The 17295-nt window shown below is 43.3% G+C and overlaps 1 protein-coding gene across 5 annotated transcripts in view; it reads right to left on the reverse strand.

The window, feature by feature from the left end:
* PRDM16 (PR/SET domain 16) overlaps positions 1-17295 on the reverse strand; it is a 1086739-nt gene that overhangs the window by 643847 nt on the left and 425597 nt on the right. For all 5 annotated transcript variants that reach the window (XM_085609172.1, XM_085609165.1, XM_085609160.1 and 2 more), the window contains exon 2: positions 12165-12514. In XM_085609172.1, the coding sequence (XP_085465298.1) occupies positions 12165-12514 (350 nt within the window). The remainder of the gene's footprint in view (positions 1-12164; positions 12515-17295) is intronic.

A 17295-nucleotide genomic window follows, 5' to 3' on the forward strand; every position in this document is an offset into this window, starting at 1 on the left:
GATATGGAACATTACCTTAAGACAAGAAAGTCAACAGAAACTTGCATCACAGAAAGAAACAAGAAAAGAAAAGTTACCCCAAGGTCATAGATAGAGGACTTCAAGCACTATTTCCTCTTTCATATCTGCCATTTAAAAAAGCCAACATTTTGCATTTTTAAGATGGGCTCACTAATGATTTAAGAACTTTGGAGAGCTTGGTTTAAGCAGGGAAACAATCTTTGATTATCTGTGTCTTAAAACAATCTAACTAGATTTGAGAAAAAATAACCTAAGGATGACAAATTCATAAGAATAAAACCAGTGATCTGTGTGAATGATTTCGCATTTGGCCCTTATAACTCAATTTCCAACTTTGTAACACATTTTGTGATGAGATCATCATGGCATGTGATGCAGGCAGGAGGGATGCCTGTCAGCCCTTTGGATCATGCAACATAAACGAAAGAGGGCTGGCAAATGAACAGCTAAGTTCAGAAAAAGGACCTTATGCAGAACACAATCTCCAACAGTCCCAGGTAAATAATCTTAATTTTTAGGGAAACGGACAGCTAAAGATTTCTTAGTGCCGAGTCTATTTGGGCATTTGCCGTTTCCACAATTTTATTCATGAGATCATTTTACACAAAATGGAAGCTGAATGCAGGCAATTTGCATATTCACTGTTTATACTGGAGAGCATAGCTTAGTGTGGCCCCTTGAGACTGACAGTAAGCAGTGTGTGGTAGAATGTGATCTTGACTTGCTACAACCTGGAGCACTGTGGTGAAAACTTTAATCAATGTGGCCCTACTTTGATAAACCAGAGGTTACGTGGTTTTTAATCTTTCAAGGGGAGTTTCCTTGAGAACACTGCGTCCTCTCCTCATAATGCACCTCAAATGGTCATGTAGCCTTTAATTTCTCGAGAGATAAAATCTCAGCAGCCAGATTTCCAATCGTTTTTGGGCCCGCTCAACAGATTGCGTGATCCTATCAAGGATTGGTTACAAAGTCATTATATACAGAATTTTCAGTTTAAATGATTTTGTGCAGTGCAAAAAATGAAAGTAGCGGTTATTTGCTAATTTCTAATGAAAGCATTATTTGGCGTTTGGTGGGCAAGGGTATCTGCTACAACATGGCTGAGTACACTGCCCACCAAACTGAGGGTCTGCCCGCTCTGCTATGAGTCAGGCGAAAAGCCATGTTTCTGCCATCGGAGCAACTGCTGGTTCTGCCAATGGAAACCTTAGACTGACAGCCTCATGGGCCACAGACTGTCTGGCCTATTTGGGCAGCCGCCCTGACATACCATTTTGTCTTTTCGGGACCACCAGGAAAAGCATTCCTGAACGGAAAAAAATGTAAATAGCCCCCACACCATAAGAGGAAACTCTCATAGTGCCAGGGCAATTAGTGTTTTGCTTTTCCAATACAAAATTCCAATTTGGGTGTTTCCTTTTGGAAATTTTTTTTTTGCTAAGCGGCCTGATGAAACATGGTGGAGCTCAGCAAATGTATAGGGCTTTCCGAGGAGCTGCTGTTACTCCTTTGGAGGCACAGAGATCTTTACCAAGCAGGCAGGGGGCTCCAAAAATGCCAGGTAGTCATCTCCCGGATACAATGATGTGCCAGTTACGACCTACAGCACCCTTGTAGGAAGGCGGACCGCCCGGCATAGTACGACGATAATAACATTTCACACATTTTTATCTATCTACACAATGTGTATGAGGATGTGTCCTAACGGCTAGAGCGGTCGACCTCGAAGCTTGGGAACCGGATTTGAGTCTCGGCAAGGACGCTCAACATCCTGTGATTCTGAGCAAATCACTTAATCTCCCTGTGTCTAACAAAAAATTAATGTGTCCGTCTGCAAACACAACTGGTGCTTATGTAAAGCACTCCGATACCTTCGGGTCGAGTTTTCACTATATATATTTAAAAAAAGGTGTAATACGGCAGATGACACGCTGTTCTAATTGCTGTAAACTCTTATCTTTTGAAGAAATGTCATTCTTCCACTAGGCAGATATCAGTCTTCCCGTGAGGAAGGTATCCCATAATTCTCTCGCTAACTATATATGTCGAAGGAAGGTGAGTTTAGGTACAAGTTGATGTTCACGCTTGTGTGATCATTGTCTCAGCTTACAAAGAAATGTCTGGCGCGAGTTTTACACGGGAGGTTAGTGAGGTAATGTGTTCGCATTCAAGGGATGAGTGAACGAGCCCTCTGGCGACGCATCAGCTGAAGTGAGATGTCTGTCGTGGAAGAAGGATCGACGTGAGCATCTGTGCATCTCCAGCTGCCCACAGGGGACAGGAAGACCATTTACTCCATGCATGCACGAGGCGCACGTGCTCCATTTGCCATAGCGCGGGTCTGTATTTAGCACAAGCCAAAGCTAACATCTCAATCAGTGTGACGAACCATTAGCCTCATCCTATGGGAAGGCAGCCTGTCTAATTGCCTGCTTGGACAATTTAGAATCACCAACGATGATTATTCTAAATGAATGCTGCTTATGTCATATTCTAACGCCTTGCTAGTCCTTCTACGGGCTTGCTTAGCAATGGGTGCAAATGTTCTTTTACAGAGCTATAATGGACGTGTATTCCAATGCTGAAAAATGAGCAATAATCCTGAACAGACGAGAATCCACTCACTGGGTGTGAGATCCTGTAGGTGCCACCACACATGAACTCCTCCCGTGGCAACTCTGACTACAACCAAGATCCGATCAGCTGAGCTATTCCAAATGGGTGCCCAGGATCGCAATGTGAATCGGAGCCTTTCGCCCCAGTGTCAGGTATACGAAGCGCTATATAAATTGTACAATGCATGAGTCACGTGAGGAAGACTCCAGAAAGCAGAATACAGCAGCATCTGCAGGAACCCCTGGGTAAGCATAAAGAAGCAATATCTGAGGGTAAATCACCACCATTCACAAATGTCAGTTGACTGTTGTTGAATAACGACACCCTCCAGAGCAGACAACGTGTTCTCATCTTGTCTCTCAAAATGGTAACAGAATTGAGTTCTCCAAGACTTAACAGTAGCCTGGAATACACATGCTATTAATCTTCAAAAATAAGAGACTGTGGGCTCTAGTTACAGTTTGGTAAATTGCATGCTCTCTCACAAATGGGGCAGATGTCCCATCCGCTGTATTAGAAGTGCATTATAGTCAACGACACTTGTAATGTGGTGGATGCGATATCCATCCTGTTTTAACTTAGAATCAATCCACCAAACTCTTAATAAGGCCTTAACTAACCTCAACACATTAGCTGTCTGAACCTACTGCTTCAAGTAGGGCCCTGTACTCTGAACTAGTGGGGGATCCCATTCAACATTTGAGCATATGTACTGGCACTGCTTGAATACTTACAGTGCAGGTGCCATGATAATTTACCCAGCTGGTGCAGGCTATCTAGCACTGATGGTTTCACAAGACGCTATGAGCATTCATCCAACATGTTCCCATCCTAATGACTATGAGTCCATTTAAGAACCTCATCATTGTGCTAATTCCAACCTAGGATCATGCAAACATGGTCAACCTCCAGTGCTTGTATGCTGCAATTCCTGGATGCACTTCATCACATTTAACTGTTCCAACAAATCATGCATACCACCTGTGTGCTACAAAGAGCTAATGGACCAGATGGCCAGTTAGCATCCACAAATGCCCCACGATGGACAATAGCAACTGCATGGAGAAGTTCTAGGATGACATGAAAAAGCATGACATGAAATAAGCATTAAGGTGTAATTACCTCCCAGGCACTGGTACTGTATCTAGAAGCAGAAAGCGGAATCAAATAAAGGGGGCCAAGCCCTATCACGTCACACTAGCTTCCCATTTTCTTTTTCAAGTGCAGAAAATCAATCAATCCAAGTAACCCCCCAAAAGATGTAGGCTAACACCAGACATTAATGGTGTGACCAGGCAGAAGTGAGTTGACTCTGCATGATGCAACCCAAATATTGTGATGTCAATAACCTGCTGATGGATCTTTCTTAAAGACAATGCACATTGTGCACACTCGACTCCAAGGGCACATCAATGTAACTAGTCTTTTTCACAGCTACCAATCAGGCTTAAGAGCAGCTACCATACAAAACGTGACAACTAATTCATGATGATCCCTACCTCCTGATGCTCTTCTCTGCTCCCTTTGACAGTGTTGACCATCTCACCCTCATTCACTCCCCGATATCTTGAATGGAGTTGATTGGCAAAGTTGCCCACTGCTTCCCTCCTACTTTTCTAACATCAGATTGTCCATGTAAATACCACAATATACCCATTATCTGAAGAATACCCCATGGCTCCATTCATTCGCAGCATCGTCAACCTTCTTATGGAGCCTCTCAGGATCCTACAACAGTACCACAATATACCAATAAGCTGATGACAGACAACTTTACATGAAAGTCTCTGCTCTTGACATTCAATGACTTAATCATTGCCTCCCTTTCACTCAGCACTAGGTATCTGGCACCTGCCTGAAACTCAATCCCAAATTCCTTTTACTTACCAACAGTAATAAGCTACTGCAAAACTGGCTCAATGGCATTATCCTAAATGACTTCAAGCACCAACTATCATTCTGTGCCAAATCACGAGTATTCACCCTCAACACCGAGCACTTCCTTGAGGAATACATCCCCAAGAAGGCATAGCAGCAGCTATATTTCTTGAAGGAAATGAAAATGTTCCTTTCTAAAAACAGTTTCAGAACCGGTGTCCAAGCCCTTGTACTTTTACATTTGGATTGGGAGGATTGAGATGCCATAGCATGGCTCACCAATGGATTGGAGAAAGCGAACCACTTCACCATGTCCCTAATGGAACTCCATTGGCATCCCCTGCATACGTGCATCACCATCAAGACTTGCTACAACATGTATATGGCCACGATGAATAGTAATCCTGTCACATCACCCTCCCCAGGTACACTTACATTGGCTCCCTCTGAATTTCTGCATCGCCTTCAAGACCTGCTACATCATCTATAGTGTCACTGTGAACAGCAAACCTGTCTATCTCTCTGTCAATCTAACCATCTCTGGCTGATATGGACACACCCACGACCAGGATATTCCTACAGTAGAAATTTAAAAAGTGCAAGAAACCGCAAACCAGGAAACAGGCCTTCTGCATCTGAGTACCCATCAACTGGAACACCATCATTATACTTTTAGAACTGCTCAGCCCACCATTCAATGCAGAATAAGGCTGAAGACATACCTCTTCAAAGAACATCATATCTCAACACATTAGGACACCTTTTCCAATCCATTGTCCCCAGAATCCCCCTCTCATCCTCTCTGTAAGAATTCATGAATGGTAACCTCAGCTGCCATCTAAATGTGGGCGGAACTCACTGAGTTTTACTGAGCAGAATTGTGCGGCGTTACAGACTGCAGAATTTCACCAACAGCAGAAGAAATGCAGCTTGTGCGGCAATTTTGCACTGGTAGCACGAGGAGCACTGAAAAATCCGCGCAAACAGCACCATGCATTACACAAGAGCGCTCGGCAGTTCAAGTTGAAAATCTACTTGCGCAGCAGCAAATCTACTCAAGCGGCAGCCCTCTAGCCGCGAATGCCTATAACCGCCCGTATTAGAAAATCGAGCTAGGGGGCGCCTAATCTCATTCACACTCGCCAGCTCACATATTCTGGAGCAGTGCCGGAGAAAAATTCTGCCACACTGCGATTGGCAGAATTTGGCCTGAACTCCGCATTAAAGCAGAGCGGTCACAATTCCACCAATTCTGATGGCAGAATGGATCATTTCATCCACCCGTACTGCCATCCCTGTATAGTACTCCACTGCCCCTGGCTGGGTTTGTACTATGCAACATATAAAGGATAACAACATTAGAGAGTCAGAAGAGAGCCACTCACATTCCCTCATAAATGCACTCAACAAAGAAGAGCGAGCACGCTACCATACTTTTTTGTCTTTCTGATTGAGATGTTCTTCACACATCTATGTGAAAAAAACATTTGTAGGTTTTCTTAAAAGACCTTTCACCCACAAACCTACTTGGAGGCATGCCTCATTATTGGGGTCCTACCCAAGATACCTAGCGCATCAAAGGTATGCTACAACACTTGATCACAGCGGAGCGTTTTGTTTTTTTGCATACGGAGCTCCAGAGGTCAGCAAATAGGTAGCTCAAACGGGCGAACACCCTTGACGAATGTGTGACTACAGGGTTCGCCCCCTCATATCCTCCATGTTGTGAGGACATACTGAGGAACAAAGACTCAAATGGAATAAACACAGACGACCATATGTTACGAGCTGTGATATTTTCGCATTCCTTAGCACACAGGCAATACTGGTGATGAAGAAAGCCATACTGGCCCTTTGGGCTTTTAGACATTGTGGCTGAAACATGTTGACCAAAACTGAGGATGTGAGAGTTCCTTGCTTTCTTGGAGCACAACCACTACTGCTTTAAATCGTTGTCCAAGGTTACCACTATTAAAGATGCCTCACTGGCTGGTAACCTGGCGGCAATTTTAATTCACCTTTTCTTCACTTGAGAAACACCAAAAAAAACCTGCTCCCCTGTAATCAGGTGTTGCATCACACCCTTGATGCTCTAGGTATCTTGGGTGGGGCCCCAGTGATGAAACATGTTACCAAGTAGGTTACTGGGTGAAGTTTCTTTTAATAAAACCTAAAAGTGTTCAATGCAACATATGTACAGCACATATATGTTTACATACATAAAGTAGACTTATATACATGACGTTCACATATTGCTGGGTTCCACTGAAAGGCAATATGAAGTGCCCCTTTTTTCATCTTCCAAACACTATTGTTCTTGCAAATGAGGGGCTGCTACCTGGTAAGGTCTCGGGCAAATATTACTAATGCCTGAAAAATATGCATGTGCACCTGTTGAAATTAGCCAATCATATTTTGATAAAAACGGTCTAAAACTTTTGTAGATAATTTATTAACGGGGTAAAAGATCTTCAGAGCAAGAGAGAAAAATCAGACACTTTTCAGTTGTTTTAAAATTGAGACCATAAGATAAAAAGTGTATTTTTCTAAAAAACAATCCTCATCTGGTTGAAAAGCACTAGGAAGCTGCCAGATGGTGCCAACGATAAGCATCACCACAAAGGGAAAGGCACAAAGGCTTTTATAAAGAAAAGGGAACATATCGTATATGGAAAAAGATAAGCCTGCTGTCACCAACCATATCTGCTAAACATACATTTCTAAACATTGTTATTCCATACTCAAGCCAATGACGCTCCCCCCAAAGTCATTGTAAAGTTTTATCTCCCACCCTTATGGGAAAGTACATAGCTCCACACCCACCAAATTGCTCATTTAGATTGTTGCAGAAATACAACATTATATAGATTATTACTTCAGCTTGCAAGGCACTGAGGGTAAAAGACACTCTTTATCCGTCATATTTAAAAGTGCTGATGATAAAGGGTTTGATCAGTCATTCATCCCTCTAGACTGCCTGAAGGGTGTGGATGCTTGAATAGCAGCCTTCTGTTGGCTTCCTTGGCTACACCCAACAGTGTAATCAGTAACTCAACTATTCCGTTTCTGTAATGAACTGTGGTATTATTATTTGAATATTTAGAATATGTAAATCATTTGAATTAATAATGCAAAGATTTAGGGAGCATGATTTAGAGTGCTGAGTACAGTTTTCACGCTCTCAGGGCCGATTCACAAAGGTAAAGTTAGACAAAAGTCTAACTTTACGACTTTCGCTATTCACAAAGGGCATTTACTACTGGTAAATGCCCTTTGTGAATACCAAAAGTCACCCCTGTTTTTTTTGCTTTTTATTTATTTTTAACTTCCTCTCCTTACTCACCTCAAGCTTATCTGTTTCTCTACTGCCCACATCCCATTGTTCACCCCTCACATTGACTTATCTCCTATGCGCTCTCCCCAACTCTCCCGTCAACACAAAATGTTTTTTATTTTAATTTGTCGGGTGGGCCTAGCTGCTGTCATTTGGTGCTGTACCTCTCTGTTTTCAAAGCTCCGCTCAGCTTTTGAGCACATATAATAATTTAACTAAAATGGTAGTTGCATCAAGCTGTATGCAGTTCAAGGCTAAGTCCCTTCTCTGTGCTGCTACAGGTCACCATGGGTACGCATGCATGGAAACTAACAAATCATTGTGCTTTTTTCATTTTTTTCCAGTGGTGCACCTTTATTTTTGCAGATGCTTAATAGGAGAGCAAAAAGCTTTGTCAAAACCAGTAGGTTCAAAAGCTGGACCTATTGTCTTTGTCAATTATTGGTTGTTCAAGAAACTTTAAAGGGAATTCATGATTTAATTGAGAACGTGCATGCATAAAAACAAGCAAACTTTGGGTGGATATTGTAATGTTTACAGGCAACCTGCAAAATTTGTGAAAGAAAAAAATTACATTTAGCTGACTTGGTTTATTGGGTAATAGATTATTAATTGAATTCAGCGATCTGTTTAATCATTTCTTTAGTAGTTTCATATTTTACAAATCTCACGGAATAGGGAATTATAGTCGTGTACAGTACTTATGAATACTGGGACATAGGTAAATATGCACTGTCTCAAGGTGCTATGGATACATAAGAAGCCACGCAGCGTAGATTTACAATAGATGAAAAATGCAGATATTGATAAGAAGTTGTGTTTACTTGCATGCTATAACACATACCATCCCTTTTCTGGTAATCTCGAAGGCACTGTAAGGGGAGTTATCAATCTATTCAGGGTTACAAGTTCCACAGGAACACCGGAGGGCATTTCGCAACCTGAAAGCAGTCCAAGTGTCTATGAAAATCCAGCTGATAATGGGGAATAACATGAATAAATACTTATTCCTGAACACCATTCCCCATTCCAGGAAGCAAAACGTATGCCGTGATACAGGTGCAGAATACTATGTGATTACCACAAGAAGGCACCTGGTATTACCATAACCTCTGTAATGGGCCACCTCGTTTGGGCCCTATGGAGTGTGCCACATGAGGCTCATTGCTACCCTCATTAACATCAACATTGTCATATTAAGCTTTTCCATTGGTCTGTCTGTCCTCATTTCTCTCACTGTATCATTGCGCGGAACTATTTTCAGCACAGAAAGCCATGGGCACTGCTTCATGTCTGTAATTATATACTCAATTGTCATTTATTTTATTTTTTTATTTTATTTACTGAGTTTTATATAGCGCAAACTCGACCCGAGGGCATCAGAGCGCTTCACAGAGGTAGCAGCATATACTTGAGATGCACTTGGAGTAAATACAGATGCATAGTGACAGAAAGTGACGAGGTATATGAGGAATTGCAAAGCCGAATTACAAATGGGAAACAGCCTTTACAACGAGGTTTTTACCATGTTGTGACTTGACTACGCATTTTTAAGCACACATGTCTTTACAACGGATGCAATTACCACGCATTTAACCTGTTTACCGCGGCGATAATTTTGCCGCAGTGCGGGGCGTTCCATTATGTGGGCAGGGCCGCGTCGGCCAACAGACGTGCGCAGCACTACCGAGGTAGTGCTCGCGACTGCCGTTTGGCCGACGGGCGCACTTAAAGGGTTAAGGTAAGTTGGGGGCTGTTGGGGATCTCCCTCCACAAATACATTGTTTTTCAATAAATAAGCAATGCATGGTAATGGCATCCGTTGTAAAAACATGCAGGCATGCTAAAAAATGCATGCTAAAAAATGCGTGGTTAAAGCTTGCAACATATTTTCCGCCGTACAACCACTACAAACGATGCAGCCAGAAGACTTCTTCAGTACACCTCATGTATGCTATAAATATGCACTTCAAAAATATAAATATTCTCCTGTACAATACATTTAATTGGAATTAATGAAAGTTACACATATCTCATCAGATCACACCTTAGATGCAAGTATGGTGAGCTGGCCCTATTGAGGGGTGCCCTCTGAATGGTACTGGGGCGCTCAGGTATGAAACAGCTGCTTCTCCGGTGGGGACCCTGAGCTCCTTTGCAAACACAGGCTCCATCCATCATGTCACAGTGGATTACCTAGAGGAGGGTGGTTCGTCCACTGCCGAGATATAATGGAGCAGTATTTTACATTCCAGCGGGTTTGTGAACGGCGGCCTCTTTAAAACTGACAGTCCATATGTTCATGGTTGTCCAAGCATAGCACCCCTCACAGCTCTGTGCATCCCCTGCCTTATGAATGAGCCGCTCTGTCTCTTTCCGTGTGACTGGCGTGCATTGTGCTTTGCAGGGCTGGTCCTCTTGTCTGGGCCTACATCAGATCCCTGTGGAAGGGTGAAGCAGCCCACTGCATGATTACACATGCTCTTTGTGTAAGGCATAAAAGCTGTATCTGGTGGCCCACGCGCTTGCACTGTTAGGAAGCAGAGGACACCATGCACAGTACATTTTGAGAGGGCCATTCAGCCTGTCCAGGCCACATTTGAACCTTTGATTCTATATAGGGTGATACAGACGTATGTTTGTTTCTCATTCCTCTTCTCATCAGACTTGACTTTTATCATGACTATCTTCATAGCACTCTCAAGGGAAGCTGCTCGTATATGGAGGGAACTTGGTAAAGACTTGCGGAAAACTGAAATTGGTGCAATGTTGTGGAAAACAGTAGTTTGAATTACAGATGGCTAGATGGCCATTTCAGTGGCAAAATTGGCAAACAAAGAGCACTGTGTGAAAGAATGCCTAGGAGGGTCTGTTTATGTGCTCCCGGTAAGAAAAGAAGATAAAATGGAGATAGGAAAAGTTGGTGTAAGACTGTGAGCTCTTTTTTGATAAATATCATTCTTTATCATCAATATTTTGTGTGCAATAGCTCTCCCCAAGTAAGAGGTACTCCAACTGAATTTGATTGAGAAAACTGTAAAATAGCTTATATTACACCACAGAATCCCTAGGCAACATCATGACACATGTTTTGTTGAAAGCATCAATACAAATTAGAACATTGGAATGTTGAGCGCTCTACTGAACACAATGGAGTGATTCGGACTTTTAGTGGCTGGTAGAAGCCTGGAATATCAACATGCCAATGTTTGTTCACAGCTATTTCTGTGAACAAAGGTTTCATGGAGCCCGAGGGGATTTCATCCCCCTTGGGCTCCTGAGGCCTTTGTTTTACTATTTAGGAATTCTGCCCTCGAGGATTGGAATGTCTTAGCGGGCTCTACCGGCCATTAAAGGCCTGCTCCCGTATTAAAGGACCTCGCGTTCGGGCCTTCAATGGCTGGTAGAGCCTACTACATCGGGCTCTAAAGCTATATTAGAATACAGCAACTAACTTGAAACAAGAGAAAAAGATATTGTGTTAACATTACTTGAGGCAGTAGATTCCTAAGAGCCTTCAACATGAACTACCACATAACAAATTTCACAAATTACTATGCCTGGATGTCCAGTTTATCACAGGGCACCCTGTGGTAGACCAGTGGGCGCAACTTTGAGAACTTTCAGAAATATCTACATTTTAGTCCAGGACAGGGCTACCATGTCAGTGAAGATTAATGGAATTCACTGCATGCCATGAGTGGTTTGCATGAAGCAACTGACTTGTTTCAACATTCATTTAGGTGTGGTCTGCTCTAATTGGAACCCCTAGACCATGCCAGCTTTGCTTTTAGCATAATGTTGAAGAGCTAAAGCCATTAATCAATGAGTCTAGAATAGATCCAGAGGTGAGAGAAGTGCACCTGGAGGGCTCACAGACAGAACAACAAACTCTTTGATCCTTACTGTGACCGGAGGCCGCATATACAAGCTTCAGTCAAAGAATTCTCCAAAATCATGAGTCCCACTTATTAATGCCCAACCTCATCAACTCCCCTACTCCATACTTATCATTTATACCTTGAAGAGATTGAACTTTCATGTGGATTCCTGGGTCTAACAGCCCCAGAGTTATCAACAGGATACCTCTCTCCCCAATCAAGGAATTGACTGGACAAAGAGGTATAGATTGGAGTGACAGGAACATATTTGGTGAAGGAAGGGCAGCAGTCTTCCCACAACAAGGAAGGGATTTGAGGGTCAGGTATCTCACTCTGAGAGTGAGATACCAATATTAAGCATGCCTCAAGATCCATCCTCTATGACATACAACGTTACTGAGTGAAACCGACCAACCCCAGCGTTCACTTACTTCCCAATCAAAGTTGGCCTCTTTTAATGCTGTCCTTTGCACGCTGGTGTAAGGTCCAAACCTTTCCCCGACTTCAATCTTCTTTTTGGCCCAGATTCCCAGCCCGGCCCCGAGGACAGAGGATTCTCGCAGCTCGAAGGCGGCAGGGATTGGAATGTCATCAGGAATGTAGACAGGAGCTTCGTAGGGGGATCCTTCCTTGGGTGTGAAGTCCTCACTGGTGGGAAAGGGGGACGGCGGTCCAACAGGAATGGGGGACATGATGCTGTCTTCTGTTTCTTCTTCTGCGCTTTCACCAGCGAGGACATCCGGGTCAGCTTCATACATATTATTTACAGTTTCACTGTCACCTACAGAGAAAGGAAAATAAGGAACAGGTAAAGTTTCGAAGCTAACGGAGTACTTTATTTCCATCAATAAGTGACCAGTGAAGATTTGTTATTGGAATAGAACACTTATTTATGTAAATGTTTATATTAATATCACATGATAATAATCACCATGTTTTAGACATTATAATATAGCGAATCAGTTGTAGTTTGACAGATGGCCATTGTAAGTCCTTGTATCAGACAGTGCTTAATTTGAGCTGGTGGTTTACGGTGCTTGGCACCAGCACTTAATTGTCAACACCGGCCCTTGTGACAGTCTGCCACAAGGTGCTGCTGTCTGGCTAATTTATAGATGACCACCACAACAGTTAATTGTTAATTAAATATACATTAAAATGACTATTATCTGTTGCTCAAGCCAAAATTATAGCTTTAGGGGCCTGTAATAGCTTGAACTGTCACACTTGTAGAAGCGTGATGGTTGGTACTTGTGTTGTTACTCTCCTTGGAGGCATGGCAGGGGCCATGTGTGGTGCAAGCTGCAGTAGTCTCCTGACAAGAGCCCTGGCACTTATGTGTTTTACAAAATAAGCACTGGTTTTAGGATCAATGCACTGAACGCTAAGGGGACCTGCTGTTGTTAACATAGATACTACAGATCCTGGCATTGAGTGAGCATTGGTTCTAATGGTCTTTCTGATACTGGCAGCGATGGCAAGGAGTAGTGCCGATTTCTCTTGTACTGGCCATGACGGGCATAGACAGTGAAGTTACTGGACAGGTGTAACAATTGTACCAGTGCTTAATTTGAAAAACTGATCAGTACAGGGATGTAAATGTGTTTTAGGAGTCCACCATTGGAATTGCCAAATGCCTGGGCAAATAAATACCAAGGCTGTCAAATCTTGTTTCTATGACCACTCTATGCCACCTGGCCCTTCCCCTCACATCTTTCGGGTTCTTTTTCATCCCTTCTTTTTCCCTGTTTCACTGTTTTTGTATTTTTCTCTTTCTCCTCCTTTCTTAGATCTCTTTCTTTCTCCCTCTTACTCTGGGTCAAAGTCTAATGATGCAACCGCCTGCACAAACTGTGCACTGGATCGTACTAATATATAGTCTAATGGTAATTGAATGCCCTAGTATTGTGTTTATTGACAGTGATGGCTCTTGGTGGCATTGACTTCACTTGCAGTAGTGAATCCTGTCTTTGATGGGAAGAAACCTAATGGCAAACTTCTAGCAAATTAATATACAGGTATCGGTGATTAGACGCTGTGACCCTGCTAACGACTTAGGAGTAAACATATGTAGAGATTCTAGGTAACCAGAATGACAGTTTCCAACCGGTATCTCCACACATTCTTGCTCCTACTCAGGAGCGGCCCGCGCAGGTAAGAGCGGTGGCGTGGGGTGGGGAAGGACTCAACATATTTTCCCTCTTTGTCGTCTGTCGAGTCCCTCATCCCACTGTTCTTAACTATACGGGCCGCTCCTGCTCCTACTACAAGTTAAATCTATTGGATTGTGGAACGGCGGTAGTCGGAGGAGGGCAAAGGAATTGGGGGAGGGAAGGGGAGAATCAGTTCTGCCCCCAGTAGCCACATAAAAAAGTTGGGGTGGAACCAAAGCTTTATGTGACCTTACCTTTACAATTATTGGACAGCAAAATCTGGTCTGGTGTTCCCTCTTGTGATCAGGCAGAGCAGAATTTCATTTGGGAATTCTTCTTCACTTTACTGGCAATCAGGTCCTTTTTATACAGTAAAAAAGGCATTATAAGTTACCAAGAAGTGGCCTAATGAAACTTGAGGGAGCCCTCTGCAAAGTACATAGAGCAGCCCCTCCTCTGGACTCACTCTGGAGCTCTCAGGCCAGGGTACTGTGCTATCGGAGCCTTCTGGAGCTCGGGGCTCCTCCGCACTGTGGGGACTGCGGGGGCCTTTGTTACGCCACTGCAGTCTGGGCTCTGTTGGATACTATGCACTTTAACTCTCTGGCACACCAGTGAATGATTTGCGCTATAAGTAGAATATGTTGTGTGGCTGAAGAACATTCTGCGGGAAACCTACGAGCTGTGCCAATGATTGTTTATTATGTGTTTGTTCATGAGACATATCCTGTATTTGATCTGACAATTAAGATTCGGAAGTCATATGTTTGTTTTCTTTTTGCTCCAGCAACATCTAAAAAATGTAAAACCTTAGCTGAATCACTGCAGTTAAAAGCAAGTGCACTGCCACAGACATGAAGGGTGGTGCCGACGTCAATGTTGCAGACTACGTATTTCCACTTAACCTCAAATTTGTTTGATTTTTGCCACAAACCAATACACAAATGCACTGCTAAGAAATTCAAAATATGGTGTTCGTGGAATGACCTGGCACCACTAGTTGAAATTCGGTCACGGTATAATCATAATGCTCTTTAGGATGAGCTAGTCAGAGTGTAATGTTAGCTCAGTGGGGTGATTGGTTGCTGTTCATATCTGTTTTTAAGATACCCCTATCATGGTTTAAAGGTATGACTAGTCTCCAGCTTTAAATCACAGTTCTAGAGCTCCTGTTAGGCAGTGGCGGCTCCTCCGCAATGGCGCAGGAGGGTCACCCCACTGAGTCAGCAATTGAAAAATAAAACGATGCTCTAAGCCAGCGCTGTGGGGAGGGGTAGGGTCGGGGCATGGAAGAGGTAGAAGGAGTGCTATGTGCACTCCCTAAGTGCACATACGTGTTTGGTCGGCCGGCCGTCGAAGGCTGGCCAAAACACACATGCACACTTAGGCTTCTCCAGTCCGGCTGCATTGAACAGCCAAGCTGGAGAAACCCCACAGACTCCCTGGTCTAAGCGGAGCATCTTTCCAGCTCGCTCAGGCCAATCCCTGCGCTGATCTGCAGCACAGATTGGATGGGAGTCTGTCCCAGGGGTGCTGCAACCAGGAAGAGAAGAGGAGGTGAAACGACATGGGATGTGGCAGGCAGCTTCAGGTAAGTTTGTTTACTTAAAATATATTATTGCTAATCCGCCGCAACCCCTGCGTGCCCCCAACCACGTTCCCTCCACCCGCCATACCACCCTTTGTTTGTGCCGGCCGCCACTGCTATTAGGAACCAGTGAGTCCAGATAATGAGCCATATTCAGAGGGTGAACTGCTGACACAACGCAAAACCTTTATCCATGATCAGTCATTCAAGAGATACTGTCCGCTAAAGTTACGCCACTTGAGGAACAAGCAGTGGGTGGTTGACCAGTTCTAGAACTACTAGTCTATTTATTGGTGACTTTAGACTTCAGCTGGAGCAGTAACTGGTCTGTTGATCTGAATCTAATGCCCACTTTAACACACCTCACTGCATTCGAGAAGCTCTGGTAAGTGGACTCTGGAACTTTAAGCTTAGATTCATTTTTTTACATTCTAAACCCATCATTCTTTTGTAGGGGCAGTGCTTAATTTCAGCCGACGGCTTCCTGTGCTTAGTTCTGTCACTTGTGTCAACACCAGCACTTATAACAGCCTGCCACATGGTGGTGCTGTTTGTGTAACTGGGAGATGAGCACAACAACAGTTGTTTATTAGTTCAATTTACACTAAAAACTACTAATGTATTCCGCTCAAGCCATTCTCATAGCTTTGGGGTCCTGGAATAGTTCAAATTGTCACACTTGTAGGAGTGTGATGGTTAATATTTGTGTTGATGTTGGCACTTGCTGCATGGGCAAGGGCAAAGGGTGGGGCAAGCTGTAGTGACCTCCTAACGAGGGCCATCGAGTTTTGCTTTTACAAATTAAGCACTGTGTAGGGGACAACCATAGTTCAATTTTGGGTGGTGGATTTTAAAATGTTTGAAGTATTTTTGGTGCTTTGTGTAATTTTTGGCAGATTCTCACTTGTCTCTGCTCACTTCCAGTGGGATGCCTTCTCCTTAAGCTTAGGACTGCAGTAAAACTAGGAGGAAGGGAAGACATAGCATTTCATACTTGGTACATTGCATTGTGTGTCTAGAACCTTTGGTCCATTGACCAGGGAACTGTAAACAAAGCCATAGTAAAGGACCAAAGACCTACATCTTCAGAGGATGTCTGAGAAATCAAAACTTGCCAGAATAGAACAAAATGTTCATAGACTCCAATGATATTCAAATTGTAGCTCCTTCCCATGTAAATGATGTAAACTGATTTGGGGTCTTATTTTGAAACTAAAAGGTGCTATAATCTTCTATGTGTTTTGTTGTTCAGTAATTTAACTGCCCAATATTTTTTATACATCAATAAAAACTCATGGCCAGATTTAGAGTTGGGCGGGTGTGTAATCTGTCACAAATTAGAAAGAGTAACCTGTCTGCCATACTCTCTGTCCACCAACCTCGGTCACAGGCGGACCATGTGCTTTCAGTCGACGGAGCCCCGGTTAGCTCCATCGACTGAAAGCTCACTTCGATGGCATGACAGAGTAGCGGATGTCGGAGTAAAGCTATCACACCACCCACTCTAATTAGAGCACATGGTGTGAGGATTTGTTGTGCGGGACAAATACAACAATATTGACCCCCACACCTTGGGAGAAAAATCCCTGGGTTATGGTCATTATTTGTTTTTGTATTTCAGAAAGCTACTCCCACTTTGAGTGTTTGTTTCTGAAAAACAAAAAAAGTTACATTTTTGGTGAACTGCCATCAAAACCAGCAGTGTCTGTCCACCCAACATTTCGAACCTGGAATGGAAGCACCGTGATTGTGGTCCCTTTCAAGGTGCTGAGAGGACTTATGGTCCAGCAGTCATCTCCAAATTTGACAGACAGGGTACCA

The sequence above is a fragment of the Triturus cristatus genome, chromosome 1_2 (genome assembly GCF_964204655.1).
Source record: "Triturus cristatus chromosome 1_2, aTriCri1.1, whole genome shotgun sequence".
NCBI lineage: Eukaryota > Metazoa > Chordata > Amphibia > Caudata > Salamandridae > Triturus > Triturus cristatus.